The 17,544-nt window shown below is 53.1% G+C and overlaps 1 protein-coding gene across 5 annotated transcripts in view; it reads left to right on the top strand.

The window, feature by feature from the left end:
* Window positions 1–17,544, top strand: part of DISP3 (dispatched RND transporter family member 3) — a 52,940-nt gene that overhangs the window by 3,914 nt on the left and 31,482 nt on the right. For all 5 annotated transcript variants that reach the window (XM_082351325.1, XM_082351321.1, XM_082351322.1 and 2 more), the window contains one exon: window positions 15,696–16,794. In XM_082351325.1, coding sequence (XP_082207451.1) covers window positions 15,699–16,794 — 1,096 coding nt within the window. In that variant the 5' untranslated portion in view covers window positions 15,696–15,698. The remainder of the gene's footprint in view (window positions 1–15,695; window positions 16,795–17,544) is intronic.

Below are 17,544 nucleotides of genomic sequence, written 5' to 3'. Positions count from 1 at the left end.
CTCCGCTCCTCACCAGCTGGAAGGTACACAGTTGGGAGGACTGAGGTAACGTGTCTCTGGTAGTCAGAGCTCTTTGGAAATGGGCACCAAACAAGGCTGATGGCCTTGGTTCCTCTGCCTTACAATGGCAGCAGCAGGCTTGTAATAACAATCCTGATAATAATAGCTGCCATTTGTTGAGTACCTGCTATGTGCCAGGTACCAAGCATTTACACGCGTAAATGGAAGGGGTCACTTAACCTCGCAACCATCTCATGGCACATGGATTGTTATCCCCATTTAATATGAGGGGAAACCAAGGTTTGGAGAAGTCAAGAGGTCTGCCCAAGGCCACACAGCTAGAAGGGGCCAAGTTGGGGTCAGATTTCCACCTGAATGAAGCAGGAGCCCCTATTTTGCCCAGTACTCTGCATTGTTTCTGCCATTCATTCATTCAGTACATTTTTTTGGTCAAGAAACTCACTTATGTGATGGTTTTCAAAAGAATGTAAATTCATCTGCCGGCTGGGCCAGGGGTAAAGGGCAGACTTTAGCTCTGGCCATCCCAGGATCGGTACTCGAGGCTTCCAGGCTGGGGCTGGAACTGGGTGTCTTACCTCTGCATCTTGGGCTCTGTCCCCAACCATGAGAGCCCAGACCTGTCTGCCTGGCGGGGTGGGCTCAGGCGGGAGTCCCGCTGTGAAGCCTGGACTATGAAAAACAATTTAACTCCATGAGAGGTTAGGGCTGCGAGAGGCCTCTGCAGATGGGGAAGTTACTTCAGAGAGGGCAAGTGAGCCGCCCAGCGTCACCCAGCATGTTGGTGGCAGAGCCGGAATCTCAGAATCCCAGGCTGGCGTGCCATGTGGCCAGGCTGGCCTCCTTGAGTATGTGGGAAGCGTCCACATGGCCCCAGTGAAGGGGATTGAACGGGTGCAGGCAGTAAACCTAACACTTCCCTTCCAAGCACAGAGGTGAGATGCAGCTGGTTTTCACTGCCAAGTCCTCTCTTCCGCATCCCCCCTTATATCAAGACTGACCCTGCTGACCTGCCCAGGTCCCCCCTTCGTCACCGTGAACAACAGCATTAACAGATACAGAACATTTGCCATGTGCCAGGCACAGTGCTAAAAGCTTGACGTGGCCTAATTGATGTAATCCCCACAACGACCCTGGAAGGTAAGTGTACTTATTCCACTTTGCAATTGAAGGACCCGGGCTTGAGAGGTTGACTCGCTTGCCCAAGGCCACACAGCTAGGAAAGAGGCATGTGGAGACCTGCAGAGCCCCTGCCAGCAGGTTTACTCTGGGGGTGAGGAGGGAGAAGGTTTGGAACCAAAGCCAAGGGGAAGGAGGAGCCGATGGGCAGCAGCAGGCTATTTATATCACACCTCTAGGCCTCGTCACGCTTGCTGGCATTGGTGCCAGCAGCGGCTGACCCTCTGCCAAAACCTGGAAGGAAGAAACCCAGCGCAGGGTCCTGGGACCAGCCCCTGGGGGACGCTAGCGAAGCGTAGGGTCTGGGTATGTTTCTCCCTGAACTCAAGGGAAAGAACCCGCTAGGCATGTGGGACTCCCAGAGATGCCCTTAGTCCTGGCATCCTGCTTTCTCTCTTTGCTCCTCCCTCTGAGGGAACTAGACTGGGAATCTGGGCAATTTGGAAAGGGCCGTTGGGTGGAAGATTAGGGTCTTGCTGTATCAGTGAACCTGACCACTGGGAATGAGGAAGTAGTGGTGACAATGGGAAGGACTGGCTTGGATTTAGATACCAGCAGGTGCCATCCAGGTCTCTTATAGGGGGCACTCCCTGGAACTAGGGAATGGTGTCCTGGGATACAGCGTCCAGAGGCTTAAATCTCCTCTACCAGAAAAAGCCTTCTCCTTAATCCCGCATCCCACGAGTGTCTGCCTGAGCAGCCCCACTGTGTGCCAGGCATGAAGAAGTGGAAACGCCTCAGTCTCTGTCCTTGTAGAGCTCACCAGAGTCTCCCATCCCTGCCCCAGCACCCCCTACCTGGACCAGAGGTGATGGATGATAAGTAATAGCTCATCCAGCTCCCCCACCAGAAGTAGAAGAGGGACCCAGGTGCCCTCTGGGGCTCAGAGAACATGATCCAGGCCAGTGGTCATTTCACAGTGGGAAGGAAATTTCCTGTGGGTGGTGCCTGCAGTACACTTGGGTGCCCTCCGCAGCTTGATGTCTTGGTGGGAGAGGGGGTACGGTAGGGAAGGCTCATCCCCGCTCAGCCATCTGCTTGAGCCATCCAACACACATACTGGCACCTGGACGATGCGTCCTTTGCCAAACCTTGTTAATAGAGGAGACATGACTGCCAGCTGGAAGCCACTCCTGTCATGAAGGAGAATGTGGCGATCGTGTCTCGGGGGAAGGCAGCTTAAATGGGGTCGGAGTTGGAACAGTTGTGGCAAACTGGAGTTCCTGGGATGTTTGGGGAGGAGCATGTGTTTCCCCCCCACCCCCTTCCCACTGGATTGGCCTTTGCACGGTCCTGGAGGATTTCTCTTGTTCTTAGTCAGGAAGGTTCTGCAGGGTGATCACCCCGATGATAACGATGATTATCATAACGGCCAACATATTTTGACTGTTTACTACCTGCTAGGCACTGGGCTTAGGGCTTTATAGGTATTATCTTATTGCATCCTCATACCTACTCTATGAGAGAGTTACCATTATTGTTCCATTTTAGAGATGAGAAATGTGAAACACAGACTAAACAGCTTGCCAGTAAGCCACAGAAACAGGGCTCAAACCCAGGCAAGCTGGCCTCAGTGCACGATCGTGACCACCATATGATGACTGCAGCTCGTGCTTTGGCCTTTATATCAACTTGATTTGGGTCCTTACAGATGAGTATGATTGAAATCAAACGACCTTTTGGATCCTTCAGTCATCTGGGTGATTTGTACATATGGGCTCGGTCTGCGTCCTGGTTGACAGGGTGACGTGGATTGACCATTTGCTCCTTGACTACCAAGCCACCGAACAGATCACTTTTTGGATATCCAGATGTGGGCAACATCTGGCAGACTGGCAGGGCTTTTCTGGCTTTCATCCAGAAGTTTCCCCTTTTCATCCCATGTAGATACAGCTGAGACTTGCATCCCTCTGGACATAATCATATGTGAGAACTTTCTGTTTGAAATATTATTTGCTGGTTTTATAATATCATCTTGTGACTTCACAAAGGCAGGATGCTGGTTTTGGTTCCTCTCTGCAATCCAGGCCTGGGAGACATTCAGCTAAGCTAGAGAGAAATCAGGCTTTGATCTCTCAGCAGCCAGAAGAAAAACAACCCCCTTCCCTTCTCCAACCAGAGAAGCTGGGAAGAGGCTGGCTGGTGAAGAGCATTGTAGGTTAGTAGCTGCTGCATGTTCCCTGCAAGGGTTCCTGACTTGGTGACCTGGTCTTCCAGAGGCTTTGAGTGGAAGATCCCAGAGTAACAGAGCCAGGAATCTGTGATGAACAGGGACGAGTCAGCCAGGAGGCACTCTTGGGCATTAATGCTCATGAGAATAGACCTGGGATGCGAAGGTTCATGGAGCCTTACAGAGGAAAGGAGTTCAAGACACCACAAAGTTAAGATAATGATGATTTAACAGAAAGTCCTTATTTTATATAGCAAGCACCAACAAGTGAATGAATGAAGACGATGAATGAATGAATGAGTGAATGAATGCATGAACATAGAATTGTTGAATGGGGCCGAGAGACTTTGACAGCCAGGGCCTGGATTTGGCCGCACCTGACCCCAAGTACTGACAAGGCAAAGGATTCTTTTCTTGTCCGCTGGAACACCCTTCAGCTCAGAGGCAGGGAGACAGAGTCTGAATCCTTGAACCTTGCCCTCTCACTGCATATCCCATCCCCACCCCATTGTGCAGGGCCCTCTGGTCACCGGGCTCCTCTGGCTCTTGGCCGTGGCAGGGATTGGAACCCAGGAGACTGCCAAGCTGATGGAGACTGCAGCCCCAGTACCCTGAAAAATCTGCAACCCTCTTCACCTTCCCAGCTGCTTCCCTAGCCCTAAGCCACCCCGTCTTCTCTGTTATCACACTTCTGTGTCCTGGCTTTTTGAGGACTCCAAATGACAGAGCTAGGAAATACCTGAAATCTCATTGAGTCCAGCCCTCCCATTTTACAGAAGGGCAAACTGAGGCCGAGGAAGGAAGAAAGACTAGCCCAAGGTCATGAGCAAATAGGAGACTGAGCCCTATCATTGTGGGAGGATTTGAGGGAAGTTCCTATGATGCCTCGGATAACACTGCATCAGAGAGCAGGGTGGGGGTGGGACGGAAGGGGCCCGAAATTCTGGAGCCCAGGTGGCTTCATTGGGTCTTTCCTGGCCTCTGAAGCAGGGCCAGGAGCAACAGTTCTGAGTTCCTGGGGCCTTGAATCTCCCAAGCATTTCATGGGAAAGGCAGCAGAGTTGGGGAGGGGTGCTACTTGGGGTCTGTTCTTCATCTTGGACCCTCTGCTCCAGCAGCTGAGCTCCAACCCTCTGTTCCTGTCTCTGTAGGCAGCTACACCATCATGGAGGGTGGGCTGAGGGCCAGGGTCAGACTCCCCACCCTGCCAGGGCCCTCTCTGCTGGCCCCGGCTGTGGAAGGGCTCTGAGTGCACCTCCTGGGCTGACCCCTCCCTCCCCACTGTACGCACCTGCACTGCCAATCAGCAGGGTAGCCAGGAAGCACTTCCCCGTGCAGGCGCAGGCACGGAAGGTGCATTTCCACCCGGCCAACCAAGATGATGAAGTTGGATGTCACCCCCTGGTGCTTTTTCTCTCCTCCTTTCCCAGGAGCCAGGGTTGTGCCTGTGGCCAGAATGACTCCTGGGGGCAGTGGCTGGGCGGGGGGATGGGGGGCAACATGTGCGAACACCAGTGGGGATTGGGAAGGCAGACTCTAGCACTGTGAGAGTTTTCCAACACGTGAGACTCAAAACCTAATATAATGAGACGAGTACTGAGCTTATCAGAAGTCAGGTTCAAATAAATCCCTTTACTTCTTTTAGCCTCAGTTTTCTTGCTTGCAAATTGGAAATAATTCCTAAGACTAGAAAACCTGTATGAAAATCACCTACAGGCTGTAAGTTGCTGCAGAGATGAAGCACCTTTCAATCCCTCAGGATGAGACGATCAAGGACAGGATCAAGGCTATGGCTTAGGGACACGAGAGCCCCAGCAGTCACCAACATCTCCTTGCTGTGCTGCTTTCATCTGGGGCTGGCCTCCTTGGCCTTCCACGAGTCCAGGCAGCAGGGGCTGGGGGAGTCCCAGGTTCTCAGAAGGGGAGATTTGTCCTAAGACTTCTCACTTTCTTTCTGGGCAGTGAGGCTGGGGATACAGCCTCTTTCTACAGCTCCATCCCAAACCAGCCGTGGTGGCCGGTCGGTGGGTTTGAGTACTTTGAGTGTCTGCTTTCTATCTTTCAGCTTCCAATTAGCCCTCAAGCTTCGCTTTTGTGGTATGGGGCCAAGAAGAGTCTTGGAACGTCCCCAGACCCACAGATGTGGTCTGGGTATGTGGGGGGAGAGGAGGGGTAGTGGTCTCCAAAGCGTTCCTCAGAGCTAAGGACTGGCAGGTTACCACCTGCTATGTCCCAGCGAAGCCGATGGCATCCAGCCAGCACACTTTATTTGGCTGTTCCTGCTTCTTGGCTTGATGATACATCAGGACCCAGCCTGGGTGTCCCCACCCCCACCCAGTTATATGTTAGCTTCTGAATAGGGATGAAGGGGAACACCTCCCCTTCTTCTGCCTCCCCCTCTTGGGCAGCAGCTAAGAATCAGAGGTGGAGAGTTTAGAGAGCATCTCTCACAACCCACCATCTGACAGATGGGGAACCACCCAACCAGAGATGTTAAGTGACTTGTTCTAAGTAACACAGCAGGCTGGTGGCAGGGCAGGTCCCTACTCCCAGCCTCCAGGGCCACTGCTGCTGCCCCCGGACCCCTCCCCCACTGACGCCTCCTCGCTCGCAGAAAGAGCCAGCTGGAGCCGGAGAGGAGATGCAAGGGGAATTGTTTTACATATTTGTTAATTGGGTCTCAGAGAGAGAGAAGGGCTCTGAGCTCATCAGCCAGGAAGGAATCCAATTTGGCTTTTATGGCCATTGTTATTGGTTGTATTTTGTGGGGATCTTTTTATTTTTTATTAATCCAGCGGTCTGGGGGCTGGGGAGCCGACCAGCTGCTGGGTCCCGTGGGCCCTCCTGCTCCCACGAATTCCAGGCAGCTCAGGACTTGGGACTGGGGGTGGGGGAGAGGTGGTGGGAAGGGGCGGCCTGGACAGGTTGACCAAGGTATGCAGTGAGGGTTTTCAGGAACCTTCTGATCCTTCGGGCGAGGGGTGTCAGGGGCCCTGGCTGTATTTCACAGGCTCTGCAAGTATCGCTGGGTTTATTAAGCTTTTTTTTTTTTTTAATTTATTTATTTATTTTTGGCTGCGTTGGGTCTTCATTGCTGAGTGCGGGCTTTCTCTAGTTGCGGCAAGCGGGGGCTACTCTTCGTTGCAGTGCGCAGGCTTCTCACTGCGGTGGCTTCTCTTGTTGTGGAGCATGGGCTCTAGGCGTGTGGGCTTCGGTAGTTGTGGCTCATGGGCTCTAGAGCGCAGGTTCAGTAGTTGTGGTGCACGGGCTTAGGTTGCTCCGTGGCATGTGGGGTCTTCCCGGACCAGGGCTCGAACCCGTGTTCCCTGCATTGGCAGGCAGATTCTTAACCACTGCGCCACCAGGGAAGCCCTTAATTTATTTTTATTTATTTATTTTTGGCTGTGTTGGGTCTTCGTTTCTGTGCGAGGGCTTTCTCTAGTTGCGGCAAGCGGGGGCCACTCTTCATTGCGGTGCGCGGGCCTCTCACTATCGTGGCCTCTCGTTGCGGAGCGCAGGCTCAGTAGTTGTGGTGCACAGGCTTAGGTTGCTCCGTGGCATGTGGGATCTTCCCAGACCAGGGCTCGAACCCGTGTCCCCTGCATTAGCAGGCAGATTCTCAACCACTGCGCCACCAGGGAAGCCCCCCTATTAAGCTTTTATTGCCTTTTTCTCAGAAATGCAAGACTGCTTGGAGGGCAGGCCAGATGGGTCTGGGCCGTGAGGCCTGAGTTGTGCATGCGGAACAGGGTGGGGAGGGGGGGACAAGAGTGGGTCAGTGAGTGGAATTCCCTTGGGCAGTGGAGCACAGTGGCTAAAAGGATGGGCTCTGATTCAGGCCTGCAGAGGCTCAGATCCCAGCCCCACTCCTGCTGCCTTGTAGAGCTGAGGCTGGATCAGACAAGGTGTAAACAAGTAAAGCACCAGTGACGGCACGCAGCAGTGCTCGGTGGATGGGAAGCCCCTTGCGTAGGGCCTTCTATTTTCTTTCGCTGCCTGCCCCCACGAGAAAGAGCTGGATGGCAGATCTGGACGGCCTGTGTGTGTCCTTTCTCTGGACATAAAGTACTATTCCTGGCCCAAATGGCATCATTTCTCCCCTCCCCATGGCTGAAGGAAGAGGTGCTTGGAGGAGTGGGCCCTGGCCAGAGATCCAGGAGCCTGAGTCCATCCCTAGAGCCGGGGGGGGGGGGGGGGGCGTAGGACAAGCCTGAGGAGAGGCTAGTGTGAGCCCCAGCAAGGGGAAGGCCAAAGGCAAGGTCACCTGCTGGAGGAAGCCACTGGGAATAGGGGAGGGTGGCCAGGGCAGCAGGGTCTTTCACAGAATAGTCCTGGAGTACCTGCAAAAGAGTCACCTGGGGAGGTGGTGTAAATACAGATTCCTGGGCCCCATCCCCTGAGCATCTGATTGACGGGATCTAGCGTCTGGCCCAGGAGTTTGCCTTTTAACAAGTGCACCTGGTGACTGATCCATATTAAAGTCTGAGGGCTGATGTAGCAGAGAATAGAAAAGTCAGCTCCAGCCGACTTGTAGACCTGGCCACGAGCAGGGGCCAGGTTTGGGGCTCTTCCCATCTTTGAAGCTCATCATGACAGTACTAGCTGCTGTGACTTAGCCAGCAGGGTGTCACCACCCCATTTTTCAGATCAGGAAACTGAGACTTGCCCAAGGCACCCCGTTAGTGGCAGAGCCAGGGTTTGAACCCAGGGCTGTCTCTCCTCCTTCCCCCCAAAATCAGGCCCTGGTGCTCTTAATACCTGACATCCCTCTTAGTGTTGGGGGACCAGTTCTGTTCCACTGAGCCCACCAGAGAGAGAACACACAGAATGGGGGAAGCTTAGGCCGTTGTGACCATTAATGTTGGGTTCCTCTGGTGCTGGCTGGGATGTTTCCCCGGGTGATATATTGATGAGATCAAAGCTTGTTTGCCTGAAACATATCGAGCTGTTGGGCTTCTGAGTCAGTGCCCACAGTTTCCTCACCAGCTGTCAACCTGGGGAGGCCAGCCGTCCTTCATGTGCTCCATCTCCGCAGCCTGCCCTTCTCTGAGAAATGGGGCGCCTGGACGGGCTCACCACAGAGCCCCTCTCCCAGATCCCTTCCCTCTCCCACCACACCTGGGCTCCCAATAAATAAGCCCAGACTTTCTTTGGGGGGAGAAGTGGTCGTGTACATCCCTCTTCCTGCCCTCTGTTGGCAAATTTAGCCGATAGAATGGTATTTCTTAGGGGGCAGGAGGTCTAATGGGGGGTAGGTGCAGGTGTTTGCTTCAGCTGCAGCTGTGAAGCCAGATTTCTGCAGGGCTGGGGCAGGGAGGATGGGGGTGATAGATTTAGGGTCTTCTTGTTGAGGAGAAGGCTCAGAAAGCCACCCAGCCACACTCCTTCCTCCGTGGATTTGAAGGGCATTCCCTGTCTCTGTTGCCATTTTCATCTGAGATTCTGGATAGGACTTGGAGCTTCTTGAGAGAAGAGTCCAGGAGGATCCTTGGATCCAGCTGCTGGGATGGGGCTCCCTGCTTCACCCCCACTTTCCCTCTGGGGAAATTATATTAGTGGGGGTCCTCCAGAGAAACAGAACCAATAGGATGTTTATTAGGTAGAGAGAGAGAGAGAGAGAGAGATTGAGAAGAGTTGAGGCATCCCGATATCTGCAGTTGGCAAGCTGGGACCCAGGAGAGCTAATGGTGTAGCTCCAGTCTGTGTCCAAAGGCCTGAGATTCAGGAGAGCTGATTATGTAAGTTCCCGTCTGAAAGCCAGCAGACTCGAGACCCAGGAAGAGCCAATGTTTCAGTCCGAGTCTGAAGACTGGAAAAGACCAATGTCCCAGCTCAGGCAGTCAGCAGAAAGCGTTCCCTCTTACTCAGCCTTTTTATTCCATTCAGGTCTTCAACTGATTGGATGAGGCCCACCCACACTAGGGGAGGCCATATGCTTTACTCAGTCTGCACATCCAGAATCATGTTTGGTCAAATGTCTGGCATCCCATGGGCCAGTCAAGCTGACACATACTATTAACCGTCACATCCATGCTTTCCTTGAAGGGAAGGCCAAGCATCCAAGGCTGGTGGAGACTTCCTTTGCATCATGCCCTGAGCTGCGTGTCACCTACTAAAAGCAGAATTGCTGAGACTTGCGTGCTTTCAGATCTTACGGGGAGGCTACAGGCTTGCTAAAGGGCAGTGGGTTTCCTCAGTGAGTATTTACATCTCAGCTCTCAAGGAACTCAAAGGCTGCTTGGAATGGTGAAAAGAACATAGGCTTCGGGATTAGTAGACCTGAGGTTCAAATGCTAGTTCCATGTGTTATTAGCTGTGTGACCACAAGAGAGTCCCTTAACCTCTCTGACTGTTTATTACTCTGTAAGATGGGGATGCTTATAAAACTCCCTTGCAGAGCTGATATATGAGAGAGGGTGCTTGCACATGGTAGGTGCACAGCTAATTATTATGTTATGATTCTCTTCCTGGGTGTCAGTCTCTGCATTGAGCTAGCTGGGTTTCCGGCTTCATCCCATCTGCGTGATTTTGACCCAGTTTTATCACCATGTCTCCAACGTATCTGCAGCCTCCTGGCCTGAGATGGAGTACTCAGGTATCCAAGAAGAATTTGGAATTCTGGATAGCAGGCACATAGTTGGGGCATATGGAGGCTGGCAGACTCTTAGAAGATGGGGTATTAGGATTTAGGACAGTGACGCCTGGTAGGGACCAAGCCCTCGTCTTTCCTTTCCTCTCTTCTCCACCTCTGATGAGCTAAATTCACCAACGGGGTAGATCCATAACCAGAGAGTGGAGAAGGGCACAATGTCCCCACTGCAGCACATCAGGAGGAGATGGAGCTGTTTGACTCAAAATATCTCATTTTGAATTTCTGCCCAAATCTCTTAGCCCAAGAGTAGGAAAATCAAAGACCCCAAGATGTTTCCAAGAACTAGAGCTGAACCAGGGAGGCAAAACACCCCTAGACAGGAAGAAAAAGCTGATTAGCTCCTAATTACCATTAAATTATATATACATATACGTGCTTTAAGCCGAATCTGCGAGGCTAATGTGATTTTTTTATTACATTTTAATAGTCTGGCTGGGATGGGGAAATGAAGAAGGAAGCGTTCTGTTACCCTTCGTTAGAAGGAGGGAAGTTGTAAACAGGGATACAGGCAGCTCAGGCATGGGGCCACATCCTTTGGAGCCTTTCTGGAGAAGAGCAGGGCCCAGTGTGGGGCTGAGGGTGTCTGAGAAAATACTGCCTCCCACCAAAGCCCCGTTCTGTCTGGATGGGGAAGTCCATCTGGCTTGTGACTTGAAGAATACCTCTTTCCTCGACCTTAAAAATAGCTTCCCTATGTTGGCTCTTTGGGTCCCCATATCATCTTCCCCAGGCCTGGTTGTTCCCTAGGGCTGCCAAAAACTGCCTCCAGAATCTGGTGATGGAGCAGGTAGAGCACTCCTTTGAGCCAAGTGTCCTGGCTCTGCCACTGAAATATGACCTTGGGTAAGACTCTTCTCTGGGCTTAGTTTCTAAACTGTGAAATGAAGGAGTGGGATCAGGTGTGCTCTGATGTCCCTTCTGAGTCTGATAAGACAGGATCTACTTCCTGGTCATTTTAAAGACTCCTCTGTCCATCTCAGGGGAATAGAAGATTCCACACTCACTCACTCATTGGGCATTTGCCACCTCCCGCTCTCCCCAGGTCCTTCTGCTTTCTAACCAGGATCTCTCTTGCTGCAACTCTCCACGTTGCCTCTCCTTGGAGGACAGAACCCTCCCCCCTCCCATGCCTATTATAGTAACTCTTCAAAGAGTCGAAGGCTGTTAACAAAATCCCTTCTACACACATACACACATGTTCTATTTTTAAATAACGTTTATTTCTGATTCTAAAAGTCCAGCTGTACCTGATCATTTTAGAAAAATTGGAAATAGACAAGTATAAAGAAGAAAATAAAAATCACCCATAATCCTCCCAGACAGAGATAACCACTAGTAATGGGGTTTTTTAACGCATATATATGTAGATTTTTTTTTCTGTTATAAAATTGGGATAATGCTGCAAATGTGGCCTTGGGTTGCCCCAAGCCTGGCCCTTGAAATTGGGCCAGGTCCTTTCTTCTGAGGCTCCTCAGGGTCTGCTGTTCCCTTTCAGGCTGCTGTCTCATTTGCTTTTCCCAAGAGGAGGGGAACCATGTTCCATGGCTGTGTGTCCACCTTGGTTCATGGGCCCCCGGGAGGCCCAGAGTTTTGACTGTCTCTGAGTGTGTGTGTGTGTGTATGTGTGTGTGTCAGAGACAGATGGAGAGGGAGGGAGAGAGCAAACATGTCCGTCACTGAGCAGGAACAGCACCCTAATGGGAGATCATGAAGGCAGGATGACGGGCCCCCGTGATCACAGCCCTAATGGGAGATCATGAAGGCAGGATGACGGGCCCCCGTGATCACAGCCCTAATGGGAGATCATGAAGGCAGGATGACGGGCCCCCGTGATCACAGCCCTAATGGGAGATCATGAAGGCAGGATGACGGTCCCCCGTGATCACAGCCCTAATGGGAGATCATGAAGGCAGGATGACGGGCCCCTGTGATCACAGCCCTACTTTGGGCTCTTTGTCTGAGTCAATGAGAGGTATTGAAGGAACCATCCTTATCTCCTTTCCATGGTGCAGCTGGAGCTCTGCACTAAGCGAATCAATTCCCATAATCTGAGAAAGGAAAACAAATTTGCGATTTGCTGCCCATCCTGGGAGGGGCCGCTGAGGACAGGATTGCCAGCTGAGGCATTGGTGTCTGACCCCAGCTGCCAGCCGGGCCTCCCTTGGTTTGGTGGAATCTCTCAGGTTGCACCCACCCCCCCACCCTTGGCCTGCAAAGTAGGGCTTCTCAGAGAGTCTGGAGGTGTCACAGCTGGAGGGACCTGGGCTTTTACCATCCCACTGCCAGATGGGAGAGACAGGGTACCAAGAAGGGATGGGACATGCCCAGGGCCACACAGAAAGTTGGAGGCTGAGCCGGGTCTGGAGCCATGTGTAATTTCCCACCTGGCAACTTTCCTTTTCAGGGGTAGACTGAGAAGGCGGGCATGGTGGTGGAGGTGGGGAGGGGAATGCTAGACAAGTCATCAGGTTCACTTCCTCCTCATCCATCTCATCCTCTCCAAGATCCTTCCCACCCCAGGCAGAAGAAACCATACTCTCTGCCCTACGCTTATACTGTTTGGTGTCTGACTGTCCTCTGTCCAGGGGAAAGTTCTACCTAATATCAAACCCAGCTTCTTCAGAGAGTCCCTTTCCTTCCTTCATTTAACAAATATCTGCTAGGCACTAACCTCCCTCCCCAGAGTATTTTAGGCCACAGGAACACAGCAGGGAACGCGACAGCCAAGTCCCTGCTTCCTTGGAGTTCATGTCCACCGAGCTGTGGGGCTCTCACTGGGAGGCAGAATGAGTCACTTAAATCTAGCAAGTACAGTCTGCAGGGCACAGAGTCACACATATGCGACAGGGCTCCACTGCAATTGTTCAGTTATTGTTGCCATGGAACAAACTATCCCAACACTTAGTGATGTATGACAGCTGATATACTATGTTCATGGATTCTGTGGGTCAGGATAAGGCACAGGAGAGGGTGGCTTAGCTCGACTCCACAGTACCTGGTCCTCAGCTGGGAAGGCTAGAAGGCAGGGGGTAACTTGATGGCAGGGGGCCCAGAATCACTGGAGGCATTTTCATCCATATGTCTGGTGGTTGATGCTGGCTGTCAGCCAGGTTGTCAGCAGGAGCTCCTACATGTGGTCTCTCTGCATGGGCTAATTTGGGCTTCCTCACAGCATGGTGGCGGGGTTCAAGGATGAGTGTCCCAAGACAGCCAGGTGGAAGCTGCATCTCCCTTTTTACCTAGCCTCAGAAGTCACAGGGCACCGCTCTGCTGTGGCCACAGCCCACCCAGACTCAAGGGAAGCAATGCAGACATTACTTCTTGATGGGAGAAGTCTTAAAGTCACATCATGAGAAGAACATGTGAGGTGGGAGATACTGTTGTGGCCATCTTTGGCAAATACAATGGGCCCCATGGGTGTTTTAGGAGTTCACAGACTTTGGGGAGAAGCAGAGTGTAAAAGAATAGTAGCTGTCATTTCCTAAGCACTTACACCTACCAGGCACTGTAGTCGGCCTGCTCTGTATATCATCTAGCAACCTCGATGGTGAGTACTGTGAGCCCCGTTTTGCAGATGGAAAAACGGAGGCTCAGAAATGCTACACTGTCTGCCCTAAGTCATACAGCTGGGATTTGCACCCAAATCTGTCTGCCTCCAAAACCATGGCTCTTAACAATCTGCTACACTGCCTCTCCCTCCCTGTCCCTAAGTAGTTTTTACCCCCAAAGTGTGGTGAGAAGCTTAGACAAGTAGCTTGGGGGTTGGGGGTGGGGGGGTGTTCAGATCTGGGGAGGCTTCTTGGCAGAGGTGACACTTGAGCAAGGCCTTGAAAGATGTTTTAAACTTGGACATCTGGGGAAGGGAGTAGCATTCCTGATGGAGTAGCAAAGGGATAGAGGGATCACCCAGGGAGTGCTGACTTGACTCAGAATCCTGGTCTTAGGCCCGCTCACACACCAACACATTGTAAACTGTACCCTGGGCAAGGCAGGCTGAGGCTGGAGGCCAGTGGATGAACTTAGTCCCCAGAAAAAAAATGCAGAATTGGCCCCTGTCCCTTTCCACCATATTACTTACCATCAGCTTCCTCCTTCAGCGGCTGGGAATGGGGTGGAGGTTCCCCCAATCCCCCACCTCCACATGCAGACCTGGGTTTGCCCTTTGGAGATGGGGTGAGTCTGAGCTGCCTCTGGTTCACTCCCACAAGTTTCTGCTAAAGCAAATTGGGCCGCAGTGCAGGTAGAATCCCCTTGGCAGGCTTGTGTTAGGGCCTCAGAAATGGGAAGTTAAATGTTTGCATCCATAGGAATCTCGAATATTACAGAAGCAGTTCCCGCCCCTTCCAGGCCTCTCTCCCTTTCAAGTCTTCCTCTCCCACCCACCCTCGGCACCCCCTCCCTCCTCTTCCGTCCCCTAACTCCACTCTCCTGTCCCTCTCCAGTTTTCATCTTTCTCTGTCTCGCATCTCTCCCAGGTCCTGTCTCTCAGTCTCTGTTTCCCTCCTTCTCCTTGCCCTCTCTTCTTCACTTTCTTTGGGCTGAGGGCAGCCCCCTCTCTTCCTGGACAGACAGTCTAATTGAAATGGAGCATTCTAGAGAATGTTAATAGGAAAGACAGCATTAATTAGCCAGAGCTGGCATAATTAGCTTCCCCTTCTCACTGCCTGGCCTCTAACTGGATAATGTGTCTCTCTCCGTCCAAACAGAGGGCAGGCAGGACAAGGGGACAGGCCATGCCCGGGGATGCCAGAAGGCCTCTTGCCTTTGGACCACCCTACTGGAGTCCTCAGGCTGCCCTCTCCTGCCAGGCCCTCCTGCTGCTTGTGCCCACATCTTGGGGAGACAGATGCCCGGCCCCTGTCTGTGCCTAAAGGTTTGACGTCCCTGGAGCTGCATATTAAGTGGTCTGAGCCTGACAGACAGTGGCCACAGCTGCAGTGTCCCAAAGAGGGGGTGGGGAGCTATTGAGAGTTCTTGAGCAGAACTATGACAGGCATCTAGCCCTGGCAGAGCCGCATGGGCAATGGCTGAGCACATTACAGTCCCCAGAGAGGAGCAAAGAAATCTGTTCAAGTGACAGATAATATACTACACAGACTGAAAGTGCTTCCACCCTTGACACTCCCCGCAGTCGTGTGAGGCAGGAATGGCCACCTCTATTTTATAGATGAAGACTGAGGTTCAGGATGCAAACTAGGGTCTGACTCCAAAGACCATATGCTCTTTCCCTTCTACCCTCATACTTTTGGATGCCTTTATAGTTGCTCGTTAAATAAAAGTGATTGCAGCAAAGGCACACCTCACATTGGCTTTGAGTTCTAAAATCAGAGGATGCAGCAAAAATTGGGAAATCATACATCGTCAAAATTCCCCTCGAATATCCCTTACACAAGGAGGAATATCTCTTCTGTTTGCAACTGGGCTGTGATTCTCCTTTTTCTGTGACCTTGAAAGCCCTGATCTAGTTGGGAGTTGTGATGGGCAAATAACAGGATTTTTCTTTCTGTTTTGTGCACATGTGGTTGAATTCAGTTAAGTGCCTGCTTGATGCAATTCCATTGTAGTATTTGTCTTGGTTATGAGTGGGCAGGGTTAACACTCAGGGTGGGCGACTGCAGCTCCAGGGCACCATCCTCTCCTTCTCTGCAGCCTGCTGACCCTCTCCCTCTCCTGTAGGCTATGGACTCGGAGGATGACCCCTTGCTGCAGGATGTGTGGCTAGAGGAGGAGCAAGAAGAGGAGGAGGAAGCAACGGGTGAGGCCTTTAGGAGGGCCCAGAAGCCGGGGCCCCAAGCTGGGGCAGGGGGGCAGTGTTGCTGGCGGCACTGGACCTTGCCCTCCCGGCCCCCAGCGTCAGGCTTCTGGAATACACTGGGCTGGGCCTTCACCAATCCGTGCTGTGCGGGGCTGGTGCTCATCCTCGGCTGCAGCATCCCCATGGCTCTTTCAGCCTTCATGTTCCTCTACTACCCACCGCTGGACATTGACATCTCCTACAATGCCTTTGAGATCCGCAACCATGAGGCCTCCCAGCGTTTCGACGCCCTCGCGCTGGCGCTCAAATCCCAGTTTGGGTCCTGGGGGCGCAACCGGCGCGACCTGGCCGACTTCACTTCTGAGACGCTCCAACGCCTCATCACAGAGCAGTTGCAGCAGCTACATCTAGGCAATCGCTCGCGGCCGGCCGCCCGGGCCCAGTACCAGGTCCCTGCGGCGCTGCAGCTTGGCCCAGGATTGTGGAACACCTCCACCGCTCAGAAACCAGCAGCCAATCGCAGCGGGCGTCTTCGGCGAGAGACTCCACCCCTGGGGAGCCTGGCAGCCAACCAGAGTGAAGCGCAGGTGAACCAGGGGCTGGACAAGAATGGGCGGCGCCAACCCAGCGCCCCGCCCCCCACGGCGGCTGCGGCCAATCAGAGCCGTGCCCGCCGCGGCGCCTCGCGTTGGGACTACTCGCACTCCTATGTGAGCGCCAACACCCAGACGCACGCGCACTGGCGCATCGAGCTCATTTTCCTGGCGCGTGGCGACGCAGAGCGCAACATTTTCACGAGTGAGCGGCTGGTCACAATCCACGAGATTGAGCGCAAGATCATGGACCACCCGGGCTTCCGGGAGTTCTGCTGGAAGCCCCATGAAGTGCTGAAAGACCTGCCGCTCGGCTCCTACTCTTACTGCTCCCCGCCCAGCTCGCTCATGACCTACTTCTTCCCCACTGAGAGGGGTGGCAAGATTTACTATGATGGCATGGGCCAGGATCTGGCCGACATCCGGGGTGAGCAGCCCTGGGTGTGGGTGGGGCGGGGCCTGTAGGGACCAGGTCTGAAGGAGGCTGGAGGCGGGGCTTGTAAGGGGTGGAGACTGAGGGTAGGTGGGGCTTGTAAGGGAAGGGGGTGGTTAATGAGGCTGGGAGCGGGGCTTGGAGGTTAAGGGAAGGCTTGATTCTTGACTCAGTACTTGACAGACTGGTCGGAGGATGGGGTCGGTATTGGCTGTGAGGTAGAGTCAGGCTGGAGCTGAGTGCTGGGCGGGCCTGGGGGCCATCATCGAGGAAGGGCAGGGAGCTGGGTTTGGGTGTAAGATGGGATCTGAGGGAGGCAAGGAAGGAGGTTTGTGTGCACACCTGGATTGAGGGAGACTGGGAGTTATGCTGTGGCCAGAGTTAGGCTTGGGGTGGGGCTTGGGCATGAGGTTGGTTAGAGGGAAGGTGGGGTGTGGTTACAGAGAACTGGGCATCTGGAGAGAGGCTGGGGTTGAAGGAAGCTCAAGGTGCATTAGTTTGAAGTACATTAGGGATGGGACTTGAGAAAGGATGGGGAGGGGCCAGAGGCTGGCTGTGGAGGCGGGGCTTGGGTTTGCCTTTTAAGGGGCACATGGGCGGGGTTCTAAGCAGATGGAGGCGGGACTGGGATGGGAAGGAGTTACAGGACTGCAGAGACTGAGCCTTGGAATTAGGTGAGGTTCAAACTGAAATGAAGGAGTAAACTTAGTGGGAGCCGCCTGAGCATATCTGGGGGGCTGCTCC

Source organism: Balaenoptera borealis (assembly GCF_965194805.1).
Source record: "Balaenoptera borealis genome assembly, chromosome: 1".
NCBI classification, from domain to species: domain Eukaryota; kingdom Metazoa; phylum Chordata; class Mammalia; order Artiodactyla; family Balaenopteridae; genus Balaenoptera; species Balaenoptera borealis.
The sequence above is the reverse complement of the archived record's forward strand: the minus strand, read 5'-3'. Positions and strand labels throughout refer to the sequence as shown.